Source organism: Aythya fuligula, chromosome 4 (genome assembly GCF_009819795.1).
Source record: "Aythya fuligula isolate bAytFul2 chromosome 4, bAytFul2.pri, whole genome shotgun sequence".
Classification (NCBI taxonomy): Eukaryota; Metazoa; Chordata; class Aves; order Anseriformes; family Anatidae; genus Aythya; species Aythya fuligula.
In genome coordinates this window covers 21049548-21065476 of record NC_045562.1, presented here as the reverse complement: position 1 = coordinate 21065476, position 15929 = coordinate 21049548, and the positions used below count along the sequence as shown (strand labels likewise).

Here is a 15929-nt window from a genome sequence, read left to right as displayed (position 1 = left end):
AGCTCATTTCCATTAGTACAGACTCTGCCCTGGTTAATGGGAAAAAAGATTTTGTGAGTATGAACAAACACGAAGGTATTTGCATGCTGTTTTTCTATGTGACCATGAGCAGCTCAGAGGTATTCCTAGCACTGAGGAATGCTTACTTTAAAAAGTGTTCTCCTTCCCTAAACCATGTGATCTGCACCTGCTTTCTTCAACATGTGTTTAGCTTAGGTCTCCTTGTATTACAGATTTCAAATAAGACTACATGGAAATGACACTTCATCCTTTTATAACATCAGAGAGCAAGTCAGGACAAATGTTTTGCTCCTGTTAATTAAATGAAGTCCTCATAGAAAACTTGGTTTACCTATATATCATTACACCATATATCTTTGCAGTATGAGTTTGACAAAATTATGGAGCATTTTGAGGGTTTGCTTGATGTTCCCCACCTTTTGCAGGTTAGAGGGAAAGCAACATATATTATGATGACCATCCTTATCTCAATACTGATGCTAATATGGCAAGTATGTTCTACTTTTCTACAGAGTTTAAATTACCAAGTATACTCACATTTCATAGTGTTTTAATGTTTGTGTTAGGCAAAATGTGCCTTAATGTCTTCATGCCAAGAATTCTTCATAAACATTAAGATTCTTTTGAGATTTTAAAATTTTGATCAGAAGAAAATGTTTTCATTCAAAATAGAATAAATACTGCTGTATTAATACATTCTATAATTATCAAAATTCCTCAATGTGTCTGTTTCCTTAGTGTAGAATTCATGGAATTACACTCAGTGCAAATTTCACCTTAAATTAAGATCTGAAGGAAGGTATATCCTTTGCCATTCAAACCTTTTATTTTCAGATAAAATCTGCCAGAGATTCAAAACTAATTACATCAATATCAATTAGGGCACGCAATAATTGTGAGTGAAATCCTACTTTCAAAATTAATGTCTCAAAAAAACCTGACCTCACTGGAGTCAGGATTTCACCACACTATTTATACCTGTACCATCAATGCAAAAACTTAATAGAAAAGAGAAGATAACTTTCTTGGCACCCAGAGGACTGATAACCACAGTTTAACAATATTTCATGGAATTTAGTGCAAATGTGGTTTTCATCTTCCCTGTGCCTGAAGAGTATGTTATTAATTTTCCAGGCCAAATCTTGAATATGCAAAATAATTTACATGCTTTGTAACTATTAAAATACTCCATTACCAGCTAACTTGAAGATAGTGCCCGCGTATCTGAAACTGTAAAACAAAGTGAATTATTTGTTCAGGCCTTAACACATTCCAAGACCAAGTATCTCAAATACAAATTATCTGTTACCATACTTTAAATTGCTAATTGGTTGATTTGCATTTAAATGAGGACCACATGTGAAGTTCAAGTTAGGCACATTTTCAGAAAACAGCAGTATCCTCTGAGATAAGAAGAATTTTAAAGTGTGCTGCAAAGCTTAATTCAGTTGAAGTGGCCAGAAAGTGAGTGCTATTGTAAGTTGTATAACTAGCTACCTGCTGGTCAGACACATTCTGAAAGTATCTCTAGTCAGAAAGAAAGACGGAAACAATAATTCTTCCCATCCCATCCTGTCCTGTTCCATGCCCTAATATGTTTTCAAGCCAAATTTAACTTTCATGCAGTTGTTACGCTATGCATCAGATTATACGTGCATCTGTCTGTAGAAGCTCTTTGAGAGTTTGTTAGAGGTCTCAAACAGGTATTTGAACTTTTTCATCCTTAAAGTGTGAGACAGTTTGAAATCCTTAATGGCATATACCCTTTCTTCTAAATCCTTTTTCAGTTAAATAGATGTTAAATAGAGAAATACACTGCTCATGAACATGTTAGAAAACATGTACCAAACTTACAATGTCTATTATAGCCTTAAAAGCAACTAAACCTTTTATTCTAAGAGTTGTGGTTTCCAATACTAATGATAAGAAGTCTTGTTTTAAAGTAAGATTGGGATTGCCTCCAGAACAAAAAATCTAGAGGATAGTGGGCTTCGGTGCCTGTGAATGTAAAAGCCCGTGGAAGGTTGCTGTGAGGAACTGTTGCAGTTTTGGCAAGGGATAAATTGCAGTGAATTCAATTCTCCCTGCAAAGACTTATGCACTAGGACTACATAGACGTTGGAGAAAAGCGCAGAAATGATGAAGGTATGATTTTGGGTTGAGAATTATGTTTTGGCCTACCTAGAGAGGAAAACAAAGAAAATTGCCGGAAACCATTATTCCAACCATGTGTTCCCCTTTACAAGAAGGGCAAGATGGAAATTTAGGAGTAAGAGTCTCAAAAGGAAAGTGTTTGTAATCCTCCTCTATTGGCAGCAACTCTCTGAACATATGGTACGTCTAAGACAAGGTTCTTACAAACTCAGAAAAAGGATGACGACCATGAGTTGCATACACTGGAAGAACATGTGCTTTCAGTACTGTTAGGTGATGAATAGAGAGAATTATATTTGCAAATGATACCAAAGCCTGCTGCCCCCAAGCACTTTGGAAGACGGGAAAAGAATTTAAAATTACTTTAACAAATAGAACAGGATTTGCAGAAAAATAGGTGCAATTCGATGAATGCAAGGTTTTGTGCTTAAGTCAGAATAATCAACTGCACAAAGTCACGTTAGGAAGCAGCTCACCAGGTAGAAGAGACTCAGAAAAGACTGTAGTGAATCATGAATTTGACATGAGTGAGCTGCTCCGCAGACAGGCTAGAACAGTGGCTTTAAAATTGTAGTGAATTGTGGCCTCCTGTAAGTTTTCTGGTAGCTGTATGGACCTCCTCGGAAATTTCATATGGATGCATGGCTTTTTTTAGTTAGCCTTAGAGAATAAAAGCAGTTGCATAAAGGAATCAATACATCTTTCCCTAAGTCTGCTATGGACAGGATAAGAAGTACTGGGTTTAAATATCACAAGGGATAATTTTTTATTACATTTGAAAGATGTTTTAATTGCCAGGGTAGTTAAGCTGTGGCTGGGTGGACATGAGAGGGACGTTCTTCAAGGTGCGCTGCTAGGAGAAGTGAACCAGAATGAGGAACTACAGACTGAGACTTGAGTAGGTTAGAGTGGTTAGGACAGAGCAGTCAAATGTTTTTTGGACCAGTTCCCCCAAAACAAACACAAAAAACTTGGTTCAGACGAACTGCATTCTCCCTAAAGTTTGCAATGAAGCTCTCAAGAGTTTCTCTTCTGTTGGCAAGTGCCTGTGAAAGCACTGAGAAAGCAGTGTGCCTCATCCCCTGCTACTGCTTGGCTGTGCAGGGAGTCAGCTATAATGTTCATAACACTTCGTTAGCACAAATGGCAGAAGTGTAGGTGGCTCATCAAAGCTTCCCTGTCACTCACCGTGAAAAAATGTAATGTCACAGAATGGAATTTCTTTTTTTCGCCCTTCCTTTTTTTTTAAAATTCATTTTGTGTACGTAAGACCTGAGAACTTTCAGCTGCCCAAAAGACAGGTTAAAAGAACATCAGTAACAAAATCAAAAACACAAAGCTGGGAGGCCATGAGGCAACACTCAGTTGGCCCTTCTGTCATTGTCATGATGATTAGAAAAGAAACAACATATATAGTATCAAATACATTGTAATAAAAATATAACTACATGGAGTGCTGAAGGAGGGCTGTCAGTTCTGTACACTGATGAAGGAAGAAGGGTATAAAAATTATTTTTTCCTCTTTTAGCTCTCTCAAATTTCTGCTGTTTTCTTTAGGAGGGAGAGGCTGTAATGTAACAAAGAAGGGAGGCAGCTGCTGGTGTTAGGGGAGAGGACACAGGGGTGCTGCTCGCACTTTCAGGGTAGAGCAAAAGCAAAAAATAAAAGTTTTTAATTTGGGCAGACTATGAATGACATGGCTTTGGTCACATTCTTTTGTATTTTTACATCTAGCAGTGCTATGAGGTCAAATTCTGCTCTTGCTGCAAAGTAACTCATGACTCCTGTGGAGCTGTTGAGTTGATGCTGTAATGGGCTATTATATGCTACAAAAAATACGTGGTATGTTGTAGTTTAGTGTGTAGATTACAAAGATTATGGTGGGTGAAAATGTCTTGTGAAGGGGTGTGGCAGCTTCACACTGTTGGATAACTGAGCTCCACTGCAGCGCTCTCTCACTCACCCTCCACAAAGGAGCTGGGTTAGAAAATACAATAGAAAAGGGCTCAGAGGTTGACATAAGGACAGGGAATTGTTTACCACGTACCGGGACATGCTAAACAGATTTAGCACAGGGAGATTAATGTATTGCTTATTGCTAATAATGGAGTAGAACAGTGAGAAACTAAAAGCAAACTAGAAACACCTTCCCCCCATCCACACTCTTCTGCCTCCTCCCCCTGAGTGGCACAGGGGAATGGGGGTTACAGTCAGTCCCTAATACTTGGTCTCCACCACTCCTTCACAGTCACTCCCTGCCCCTGCTCCACATGGGGTCCCTCCCACGGGATGCCGGCCTTCCCGAAATGAGCCTGGGGGGCTGCCCACAGGCAGCAGCTCTTCAAGAACTGCTCCCACACAGCTCGGTCCCACGGGGTCCATCCCCCAGGAGCAAACTGCTCCAGCACGGATTCCCCACGGGCAGCAGGGGAGCTCCACCTCCTGCCCTCTTTCTGCACTGCCCTTGGGGTCTGCAGGGCTGGTTCTCACTCCTCTCTCCCAGCTGCTGTTGCACAGTTTTCTTCCCTTTCCGAAATCTGCTCTCCTAGAGGCCCAACCAGTGTCACTCCCTGGGTCAGCTCTGGCCAGTGGTGGGCCCCTTTTGGAGCTGTCTCTGGTCTGACATGGGGCAGCCGCTATGCTCTGCTCACAGAGGCCACCCCTGCAGCCCCCTGCTACCAAAACCTTGCCATGTAAACCCAATACAATAATAATAACATAAACTACTAGAAATATAAATTTGCTATACAGTATTTAAAAACATGTCACTGTTATAATCCTTTATGACGGAATAATCAGAATAATGCAGTGCTATAAGTATCAATTAAGGAACATCAAATCAATGGGTATGTGACTCATGCTGATTTAAACAGGAACTGATTGGGATAAATGGATTTAATATGTACTTTTATTCTGTGGCTATTCTTTCTTACCTAGAGGAAGTAGCATATGAATAATCTAAGGAAGACACTGACTTACATCTCTGGTAGGAGACTAATGGGAGACATTAAATTTAAAAAAAGAATAAAATAGGTCTGGGTTCTGACTGGTTATGAAATATGACATGTTAAATGTGAATTTGCCTGACTGTTACCACTTCTTTGTAAAACACATTAATTTGCCACATATTTATATGCAAATCTACACCCATTTATAATACAATTTATATTTTATATTGACTGCCACTTACGTGTTCTTGGATTTTGACTGTCCTAGAAAATGTACAAATTTTATACTTGTTTTTCTTTATTCCATTTGAAGCTATATTAACTCCCTCTTGAAAGTCCCTGCTTGAAATAATACCAAAACTTTAAATTTCACAGTCTTAAACCCTGCAAGAAAACTGTTGCGCATACATTGTCTGGTCTATGGCTAGTTTATTAGACTCTTTAAGGACTTCACATAACCCAAATGTGCCAGATGTTTAAAAATATCACAAAGAGGAGCACCTGCAGAGATACTCCATCCTCCAAATCCCACCTAGAATTCTCTGCACAGAAGGGAAAATGCTTGTATTTTGTATTTCCACACAGAACTGGGTTAATCCCTGTTTCAGTTTCAGGGCCATAAGCATAAGGAAGATAGTATGGCTAGTTAAACCTCACTAAAAAGTTGTGCTATTTTTGGTCACCTGTTTTCTGCTTTATGATTCTAGGATGCTGCATGGTCACAGAGTAGTTTCTAATGTTGCCCTTAATGTCAAGTGATCACAGGTAGAAGGACACTGGGATGTAGAACTTGGTTTCTGCACATTATAGGTTTATGGTCTGGTACTGACTTCTTGTAAGACTCCTGGACACACACACACAAAAAGCAGTTTCTGGTTTCCTTTTTTTTTTTTCTTTTTAACGCAGATTGTCTTTCTGAAAAGTGATAGTATGAGGCGGGCCATTTGCAAGGACTGTTTTCTGTTGCCTAGGAGGTTTTACCTATGTTCCATTTTGTTACCTATCTGTATAGTTGTGGAGACATTTAATGTTTCACTGGTGGACAGATGCATTCCCTAGGTAGACCTAATTGCTTCAATTTTATGGAAAAAACTTGATTTTTCCTCCACACTTGCTGCACTATTCTAAGAGCAGCTGTGTAGCAGCAAGGGGAATTATACTGGATGAGTAAGAGAAGAATTTGATCCACCCTGAAATGCAGCTGTATCACTTTTTGTTTGTGGTTTATGTGAAAAGGTACTTACTTTGCTGCTGCCATTCTAATGTTCTATAATTGATGTTTTCATCTTCTTCCTTTGTCTCCCTTTAACCCTATCATTATAGAAAAAACAAACAAACAAACTGTGCAGTGGACAGCTGACACTTTCTTCAAGCAACAGGGACTAGAAAGTTTACACCTCTGTAGTTGTAGCAGTGATTGTGTCTTCTCTGGGTCTATGCAGCTCATCACCTTCCTCCTTCATCTCAGGAAGAATTTTTTCCCGTTCAACCAAACTGGAGGAAATTCTATGGCTGGAAATGCCTTTCGTACCTCAAATACACAAAGTTGAGGGTCAATAGCAAGTGACACACAGTAGTTGTCAGAAAGGGTCCACTGTCCAGCACAGTTTTAGAAAAGGACAGATTTTGAAAGTGAGCCCATATGGGCTCTGCTGGGAGATCTTGTCCGCAGCAAAAATATGGAATTGAATCTGCCATTGGTGACTCGGCTTTGCTTGTCCCTGCTACAATGGTCTGCAATGTCCCATCACCTCATGTGCAGGTGGCTGGATTTGGTAGACTTCAGTGGACCAGTCCTATGCGGTTTTGTTTTATGTATTTGTCCCTTTAACACAACTGCATCTGATGTCTGTTTCCTAAAAGTAAGGAGGGAACATACAACCTGCTGTGTTTCATGTATCAAAAGTAGGAGCCTGCTGCTTTAAACCCATCTTGTGCTCTATCTTTCATTCATCCATCTGTCCTCCTCAATTTTTTTTTTCCTCCTCAAATGTTAATTGTGGTAACTTATGAAAAAATAAGTCTTGCTTCTCTTGGATATACTGTTATTTATTTTTATACATCTAAAGCCTGAGTTTAACTGTCACCTGTTTTTCCAAATGAAGTGGATCACCATGCTGCTAACCCCACTATGCCCTCTTCAACCCTACATATATGGTCTTAACTTATTTACATAATCGGTGTGTGTGCTCAGAAGAATAACTGGTTGAATTGAAGCAGAAGGAAATTATTCCTCTTAAAAATACTGTTAATGCAATCAGAGTTAAGATAGTATGCTGGTTATGTTGTCAGAGCTATACGTGACCTGCAAATTAAAGATCTTCCAGTATGGTCAGTGTTTTAAGCTCAAAAGCTAAGTAATTACTCTTAGGTTGTGTTGAAAATTGGATTTTTTAACTAGCTTTGATTATATTTTTGTTATACGTAAAAATCAAAGCATGTAAAGAGAAGTGGGAAGAAAAAAGAAAGACCTAGGCTTAGAAATGTGGCATCTTTCCTCTGCAGACCTCCTTTTTAAAATACTATTTCATTGAGTCATGAGTATGTTTGCTGAAAAGAGAATTTCTTGCATTTTTAAAGGCTGTGAAATACATTTTCATTCTGTGATGTAAGACCTCTCATGTCAGGAGCACCTGCTTGATTTGCATGTGAATTCTGAACAATTCCTGTTTTATGTGACACTTCTGAAATGTCTGTCTGTTTTTTTTTTTTTCTTTCTTTCTTTTTAATTCTCAAGCTCACTATTTGGATAAGATAGTGAAAGGTACTGTATATTTGCTCTTTGATGACATGCCTATACCTACATGTATATTTTAATATCTGAATATATAGTGACAAACGTACCAGATTGGCAAAAGAATCTTCTCTCACATACATTTCATGGATTATAGATTTAATTCATATTACTTTCAACTCATCTCAAATTAAAAACGAAACCTTGTTTATGTTATTATCATGACATTTTATCAGTTATTATACCTTTTTGTACAAGCTGTATACGTGCATTAGATTTTGTTTGAACCAAAAACTGAAGATAGTATTCATTTGCTGTTTGGTTTGTTTCTTTGTGAGTTTTGTCATTAGATCTCTACCTATGAAACAGTAAATATTTAGGACACAAAGCAAAGCAAAACTCTTGTCATAAAACAAGTGTCATTAGTTCCAAAGAACAGATTAATTATAGATGTGTGTTTACATGTGGATAGATCAATAGAATAATGCAGGATTTTAAGCTTCGGTTTATCTGAATGTGGAAAATCTATAGAAAATTATTATTTGTATTTTGTATGACACTAGAAAAAGCTCGTATGCAGCCTTTTCAATCAAAAGATTAAAGGATGCAAATGCCTAACATGAAACAGCAAAGGGTTTTTATCTTCAGTTATGGTGAAAAATTTATTTTAAAAAATGTTTAAACTATTCCTACCCCTCTTTCCCTGAGTATATTTTTTATTCCTTATTTGTGTTTTGTTGTTTTTTTCTCATTAAAATATGGCAATATTCATGGCAATATCCAGGCTTTCACACAATAAGTCTTGAGTGTACCCAGTTGACTCCTAAAATGCTCTGTCAGTAGGGCAGTTAAATATGTAAGTCTTCCATAAATTAAACAGAAGAAACATTAAGGAAAAAATAGCTCTCTGTACATCAACAAATACTACTAGCAGCTACAGTCTGAAAGAATAAGCATAGCAAGACTAATTTCAGCCTAGCTTGGTAACACGTAACCATAACTGTAGCATCACCATACATCCTCATAAGAGGCTCTTCTCATTTTCTGCCTTCTAAGAGTAGTTTGACAAGAGTTGAACACTCTTCATAACTTTTTCCGAGTGTTTGCAATTTGAAACTCTGAGGTTGAAAGGAGTCAGTAAATTCAAAATTCTTCAGAAGAAAAAATAAGCTATTTCTTCTGAAATACTGTTCTGAGCTCAACTAAGTTTAACCAGAACAAGTCAGTAGACTAGTTCATAACAACAGTAGTTCTAGCAAGTGAAGTATTTAGCCACTTAGCTTTCTTTTGATAAAATTCTGCAGAAAATTGTGTCCAAAAATATCTGATTTATAGCCACTTTCTCATAAGATACTTAGTGCCATATCTGTACTTGCTTCTGTCAGTGTCTTATCATAGTCATAGATAAGGAACACCAAAATCTACATATTTATAGTGTTGTCATCCTCATACAGATCATGTTGGCTGCATGCCAGATTTCATCACTAGGAAGTGACAGCTACTGTTTTCTTTTTTCTTTTTTTTAATGTAATGTTAGACTGAAAACAATTATAGATTTTGGATATATTAAATTATTTTAATTGTTTCCCAAATTTTCCCTCCTTGGCCATAAAAGCAGACAAGATAGGATATAAAGGTAATAGCACAAAAGCCTTAGGGAGATTGTCACAAAAAATCACTCTCTGCTATCTGTCTTGAAGCACGTCACTACCGTGTTTTTGTTCAGTCTATCAATGTTTTATTGTGGTCCTTATGGTATTTCATTTTGTCCGTCCTAAGTAATCAAATACGCACAGCTACTACATTTAGTTGGAAATCCTGTTGGTCCTGTCCCATCCGTATGCAGCCTGAATCCTAATGTCTGTTAGAATAGATGCTAAGCTGCTTCACTATTTCCTGGGCTTTGCTTATTCTGTGAAAAGGAATGTACTTCTGGCATAAAGTATAGTCATTAAAACCAGCCTATACTTTGTGCAGTTTTTAACGCACTGTAATTTCACATGAATATACGGCAACTCTGAGACCAGATAAAGTTAATGTTCTCTTTTATTATGTGCCTAAAAACATCCCGTTTTCCTACTTCATAATTTGGAGGGATTTGTTCATAGTAACAGGGAGTTTAAACATTTTTGCCAGTAAGTAACCAATACTGCATAGAGCAAATGACAATACCAGCACAGAAAAATGTATTATTTTATACAGCTGTGTTTGCACTATGCACTCATCTCTTGTTACCCTGCCAAAAAAAAAAAAAAATTGAAAATCAAACTTAATTTTGTCTGGCCTGCAGGTATTTGGAGGATTGATGCATTTATTTCCTGCCTGTACAGGTAAGTGGTGTCTCAAGTGTCAGGCCAATCAAAGATGCCACTTTGTTAAGAATTACATTCCCCAGGTAATGTTGCTGTTCCACTCCATGTGCAATTACAGTAGTTGTGCTGTTATAAAGGCCTGTTCCCAGTAAGTGTCCCTTGTTTGTATCTTTTATTTGACCGAAATAATTGCAATATTTAAATCACCTGTGGTGTTCTTTGTCTGTTTCAACAGAGGGCTGCCCCGGCTTGTGCAACAGCAACGGAAGGTGCACGCTGGACCAGAACGGCTGGCACTGCGTCTGCCAGCCAGGATGGAGGGGAGCGGGCTGTGACGTAGCCATGGAAACTCTGTGCACTGACAGTAAGGACAACGAAGGAGGTAAGGTGTCATAGAGTCGTAGAATCATGGAATGGCTCGGGTTGGAAGGGGCCTTAGAGAGCATCTAACTCCAACCCCCTGCCAGCAGGGGGTACGCCAGCTGGATCTGTAACGCTGGGGAGGGTGTGCTGAGAACCAGAGGTTTTACAGGCAGGTGATAAAATGCTGCTACGTGCTCACATTTTACTAGCTCTGTAAGAAAACACTGAGGTATGCACTGCTTTCATACGGCATATCAGCAAAGCCTCACAAGATGCTTATGACAGGTGAGATAGGTACTTAGAAAATGACGGGTGTCACCTTAGTTTTCCTGCGGTGTTCTTTTGTAGTGGAATAAAGCATCATCTCAACTTAGTGAACTGTACTAGGGAAGAAATAAAAAGGAAGGAGTTCATGTTTGCAGTGACCTCACAAGGAAATTATCCCAAGAGGAAAGGCCAAAGAGGGCCTTTACATTTTGACCTATGATGCTATTGCTGGAAACAATTGCTTGCCCAGTCTACAAAGATAGCCTGTGAATACTCAGATAATTGACAGGACACTCCCAGAAGTCTTTTCCTTTTCTCTCTCTCTTTTTTTTTTTTTTTTTTTTTTTTTTTTTTTTTTTTTTGCTTGCTTCTCTGCAGTCTGTCACTCAGGTGACAGGTAACAATCTGCAGTAAGACTGCTGACTTAAGGAATCAATCTGCAATCATCGGTGTAGGGTAGGGAAGGGAGAGGGGCTATGACTTTGGCATGACTCCAGAATCACACACAAAAACAAGACTAAATGTGAACGCAGTCATATAGTAGGTCAGCATAATAATTTTGTTCTTTCTTCCATCCTCCTCTCTCATCAACTCTTTTTTTTTTATTTTTTTTTTTTTTAACACATTCAGATCTGGAACAGAGATAACAAACTCCATTAGGGACTCTGGTTGCTAATATCATCTATGGCTGACTTTGTTTTGCAGCTTAAGTCTGCATATTCCATTGCCATTGTTGGTTGGCTGTTTGCTCTCGTCTCCCAATTGCAGTTGGGATTTTAGAAATCACAAACATAAACAACAGTAGCATTTACTTCCCGAGGAAAAAAAGAAGTTATATGATCAAAAGAGTACTGCTATTTACTGCTTTACATATCATTGGATTTACTACACTTCTCTGTTAAATATTTTACATTTTAAGTGAACTTAGGATCCTGAAGAATATGATGCAATCTGGCATACAGGGAGCTAGTGTGAAGCTGAATTTCTGAAGGGAGCAAGAAGACTGATTTATTTCCATGCAGAGATGTGCTGTTCGAAGAATAAAGTTCATGTGGGCTGGGAGATTATGAACATAAGGAAGAAAGAGAAACCTTCAAGCATGAAAAGAGACAAAGCAAGGAGGAAGAAAAACTAGGTTAGAACATAATCTGGAGGAAGAAAGATAGATGGCAGGAAAAAAAGGGAAAAAGTTGAAAGTCCAGGGTCAGACTAAAACAGGTACTGTAAGCGTTAAGGAGAATAGAATGGCATTATGTATCAGAAAGTGAGCGGGAGAGTCAACAGCAGATAACAGAGCAGTAGGAGGAAGAGGAGCAAGGTGAACAGGAATGCACGTAAACAGAACAAGACAAAAGGAGATGCTCCTTCAGACTGAAAACAATAGTAGGTGTTTGTGAGGAAAAGGGGAAACAGGATGGGGAATTGTAGCAGAAGGATCTAACAGGATGACTTAAAGTTCAAAAAGAAAGAACAATATTGCAAAAATAATACTCTAATAGTCTAATAATACTCTAATTCGTGTTGCTTGTTTTCTCTTTATTTTTTTCATTACTCCCTTTACAGACATTATGCAGCTATGTATGAGGAGGGGATTGGCTAAACAGTTTTTTTGCCATGAGAGCATATAACGCTCTTTGTCACTGACATTTCTCTTTCAGTGGACCTTATTTTTAATGTGCATGCTTCAATAAGGAGCATATTCACTTCTAATCTTGATTAGTGGCTGAGGAATCGTGTTAGAATATAACAAATTAAATTAAAAGTTGGAAGCATACCAAACAAAACTGGGAAAGGAAAGTCCTTTTTACCAGAAACCCACCCAGAAAGAGAAGCACTGTTTCTTCCCTTTCCAAGAATATGTGCAATCAGCTCCCTGATCTCTCAAGCAAGCCATTCAGATTCCAGACAGCTGCAGGTGATGGCATGCGGATGCCTCTATTGTATTTGTTTACTCTGCAACGTTAGGTTATCTGAGCACTTCTGCTGAATTTATACTGATGACTACAGGTACCTTGATTTACATCGCACTAGGCTCAGTGGTAATATAATTGGAGTTATCTTAGTTGTTAGCTAATTGAAATACTGTGGTTAATGTTAATGTTTCATCATACACTTGATAAAATATATGTAATATATTAATATGAATATAATTCATTAATAACAGTGTCTGCTGCTCCTCTGATTCTTAACTCTTTCTTGGACTGATTGTTCAAATCCCATGAACATGAGCATCACAACAACCTCAATGGGAAAATTCTTCATGAGAAGCATTAATGGCATCAAAGCACCCATCTAGATATTACTGACATATGATGGGATGATTACTCATCTTCCTTTTAATACAGATTTTTGAGAGTCCTGCAAATCCTTTCCTTTCCCTTTAAGAATCACAGTTGCTTTATCTTTTCATGTGTTTGATTTGGGTAGTCTGTTACAGGATTTTCTTTCCATTTTAGCAATCCCCAAGGAATGTGTTTTCAACAAGCAGACCTTAGGCTGAATTAAGCTCTTAATGACTTTTGTGGGGAGAGGAGAAGTCAGAGTTGTCTGTGGGTGGAAGAAGCCTAACTTCCTTACTTGGCAAAAAATGCATCCCTATTATACTTTGACAAAGTGGGCCATGTTTTGTCATCACTGTAGGAAGAATAAGCTGTTGACTTTTTAGTTTAGGTGGGTCTTTACTGAACAGATTTCCTTTGTTAGGCTTGCTTTTTAAAAGCTCCTATCCAATTATTAAGAGCAGTTAAAGGTTTCCACCAGCAGAATTGAAAGGATTATTAACGTTCTTTTATTAGTAAAATTAAAATTAATACTATTATAAAGCAAAGCCTACTTAGCACTACACTACTGTGCTTTTGTAATTACTTGCATAGGCTAGGATGGCTGGCTTAGGGTAGTCATTGTCTCAGGGTAGTACAAACGCAGACTAATTTGAGTATGCGATAGGTATGTGTACAGAGATACTGCAGTAGTAACATTGAACAAGATACTTGTGTGCTGCTTAGGAATAAATCAAGCAATTTCTGCTTTTGTGGGTTTTCTGACCAGCTGCTTCTACGTGCAACCATTTTTGCTGTCTGTAATTGAGTCAATTTGTTACACCCCATTGTAAAACTGAGCTACATGAGGATAACAGAGTTTTGTTAATACAGTTTTCCGACCATTGCAGCCTCTTCCCTTCATGTGCCACTGGCACTGAAACCATCACGGTGGGATAGCCAGCATCACAGCTCCAAAACTGGGCTATTCCTTTGCAGGCACTGAAATTCACATTGTGGAGATTCTTTGCTGCCTAACTACACAGTTGACTTACTTACCAAGAATGTGATTTATATAGGTCCTTGGCCATGATCTACCCCTGGCGCTAGCAGAACTTGTGCCCCGGAGTTATTTTGTCCCGCATGTTGTCTTCCAGGAGTTCTACACATACACCTCAAATTCCATTCAAAAGTAGACATGCCCGCTGATACATCTTATTTTGTAAACATCAGAAACACAGGAATCATGTCTTGATTCTTCTCTTTTTTTTTTTTTTGTTTGTTTTTATTAGTCTCTACAAAAAAGCAATTTTGTCACTTCCATTGCAATTCTGTCCATTTTGATACAAAAGGAAAAGTAACATTAACAGAGATTTCTACACCTATACTTTAGCTTTTGAGGAAGAAAACAATAATGTGTTCATTATGTCTGCTGTGTATAGAAGCACCACTTACATCTAAAACAAAAAAAAAGGTACAAAATAGCCTTCTGAGACTGATAATGATTGTCCAACTGGCTAAAAGAATTTCTATTTTCTTTATAATTTTCCTATTGCATTTGAGTGATATAACTGATAAGCTCATGTTAAGCTAAGTCTTATATTTTTCAGGCTAAACAGCATTCATCGATATTTTGCAGAGCTATTTCAGAAAGGAAATTTTACCCTGCTTCACACAGTGCAATAGAGTAGGCAACTTAGTGGTACTAGATAGCTCTAGCCACATATGTACAGAGAAAGAATGAAAAATGTTTGCTCAGGTTATAAGGAGCCAGATTCATAACCATCCGTCACTCGCCTGGGCAAGTTGCTGATAAACTCCACAGAAAAATAACAAACAGCGTATCCCTATATCTTGGCTGGTGAAAATGAGATTCTTTCTCTGATTGATGTTAGCAGAGAGGCTTGTAAAAATGCATTTCCAGCTGATTAGTTCAGAAGGTGTCAATCTCATGCAGTTTTATGACCTGCAGACTGTACTCCAGATGTACATTTGCTTTTTATAAACTAACAAAGATGAATGACTAAATTTGAGCACTTCTTTGGCAACTGCATGAGATATTGCCTGGGAGACCATACAGAGATATAAAAAACCCAAACTATGCTTTTAACCATCAGTACCCCCAGCTTTGACACTGATCCAGGCTTCTAGAGCTAAAACCAGAAGGGATCTCGGTGCTTTAGCTGGAAAGGGGTTTCACATTGTACAAGAGTGAGACCAGAAAATCACAAGAAGCACAGATCATTTGAGGCTGGAAGGGCCTCTGGATATCATCTGGTCTCGCTGCTCAAAGCAGGGTCAGCCAGGGCCGGTCGCTCAGGGCTCTGTCCAGTTGGGTTCATCTCCCAGGATGCAGACTGCACAGCCTCCCTGGGCAACCTGTTGCAGTGTCTGATGGTTCACGGTAAAAAGTTTTCTGATGTTTAAACAGAATTTCCTGTATTCCAGCCTGTGCCTGTTGCCTGTGGTCTTTTTGCCGGGCACCACTGAAAAGAGCTCCATCTTCTTTGCACCCTCCCATGAGGATTTCATGCATTGATGAGATCCCTCTCAAGCCTTCTCCTCTCCAGGTTGAAGAGTCCCAGCTCTCTCAGCCTTTCCTCTTAGGAAAGGTGTTCTGGTCCCTTAATCATCTTTGTGGTCCTTTGCTGTAGCATGTCCATGTCTCACGTCCATTTCTCTCATGTACTGGAGAGCCTGAACTGAACCCAACTCTCCAGGTATGGCCTCTTTCTGACACAGCCCAGTATGTCATCAGCACCTTGGTGCTGATGGGGTGCACTGCTGGCTCATGTTCAACTTGGTGTCCACCAGGGCTCCCGAGGTCTTCACAAAGCTGCTTTCCATCTTGTTTTCCGCCAGCATGTACTGG

General features: G+C 38.7%; 1 protein-coding gene across 15 annotated transcripts in view; it reads left to right on the top strand.

The window, feature by feature from the left end:
- The window catches only part of TENM3 (teneurin transmembrane protein 3), a 416659-nt gene that overhangs the window by 342915 nt on the left and 57815 nt on the right, over positions 1-15929 (top strand). For 10 of the 15 annotated variants that reach the window (XM_032186162.1, XM_032186160.1, XM_032186159.1 and 7 more), the window contains 3 exons: positions 7861-7887; positions 9476-9493; positions 10405-10551. In XM_032186162.1, coding sequence (XP_032042053.1) covers positions 7861-7887; positions 9476-9493; positions 10405-10551 — 192 coding nt within the window. The remainder of the gene's footprint in view (positions 1-7860; positions 7888-9475; positions 9494-10404; positions 10552-15929) is intronic. The other 5 variants (XM_032186158.1, XM_032186164.1, XM_032186167.1 and 2 more) reach the window with 2 other exon arrangements.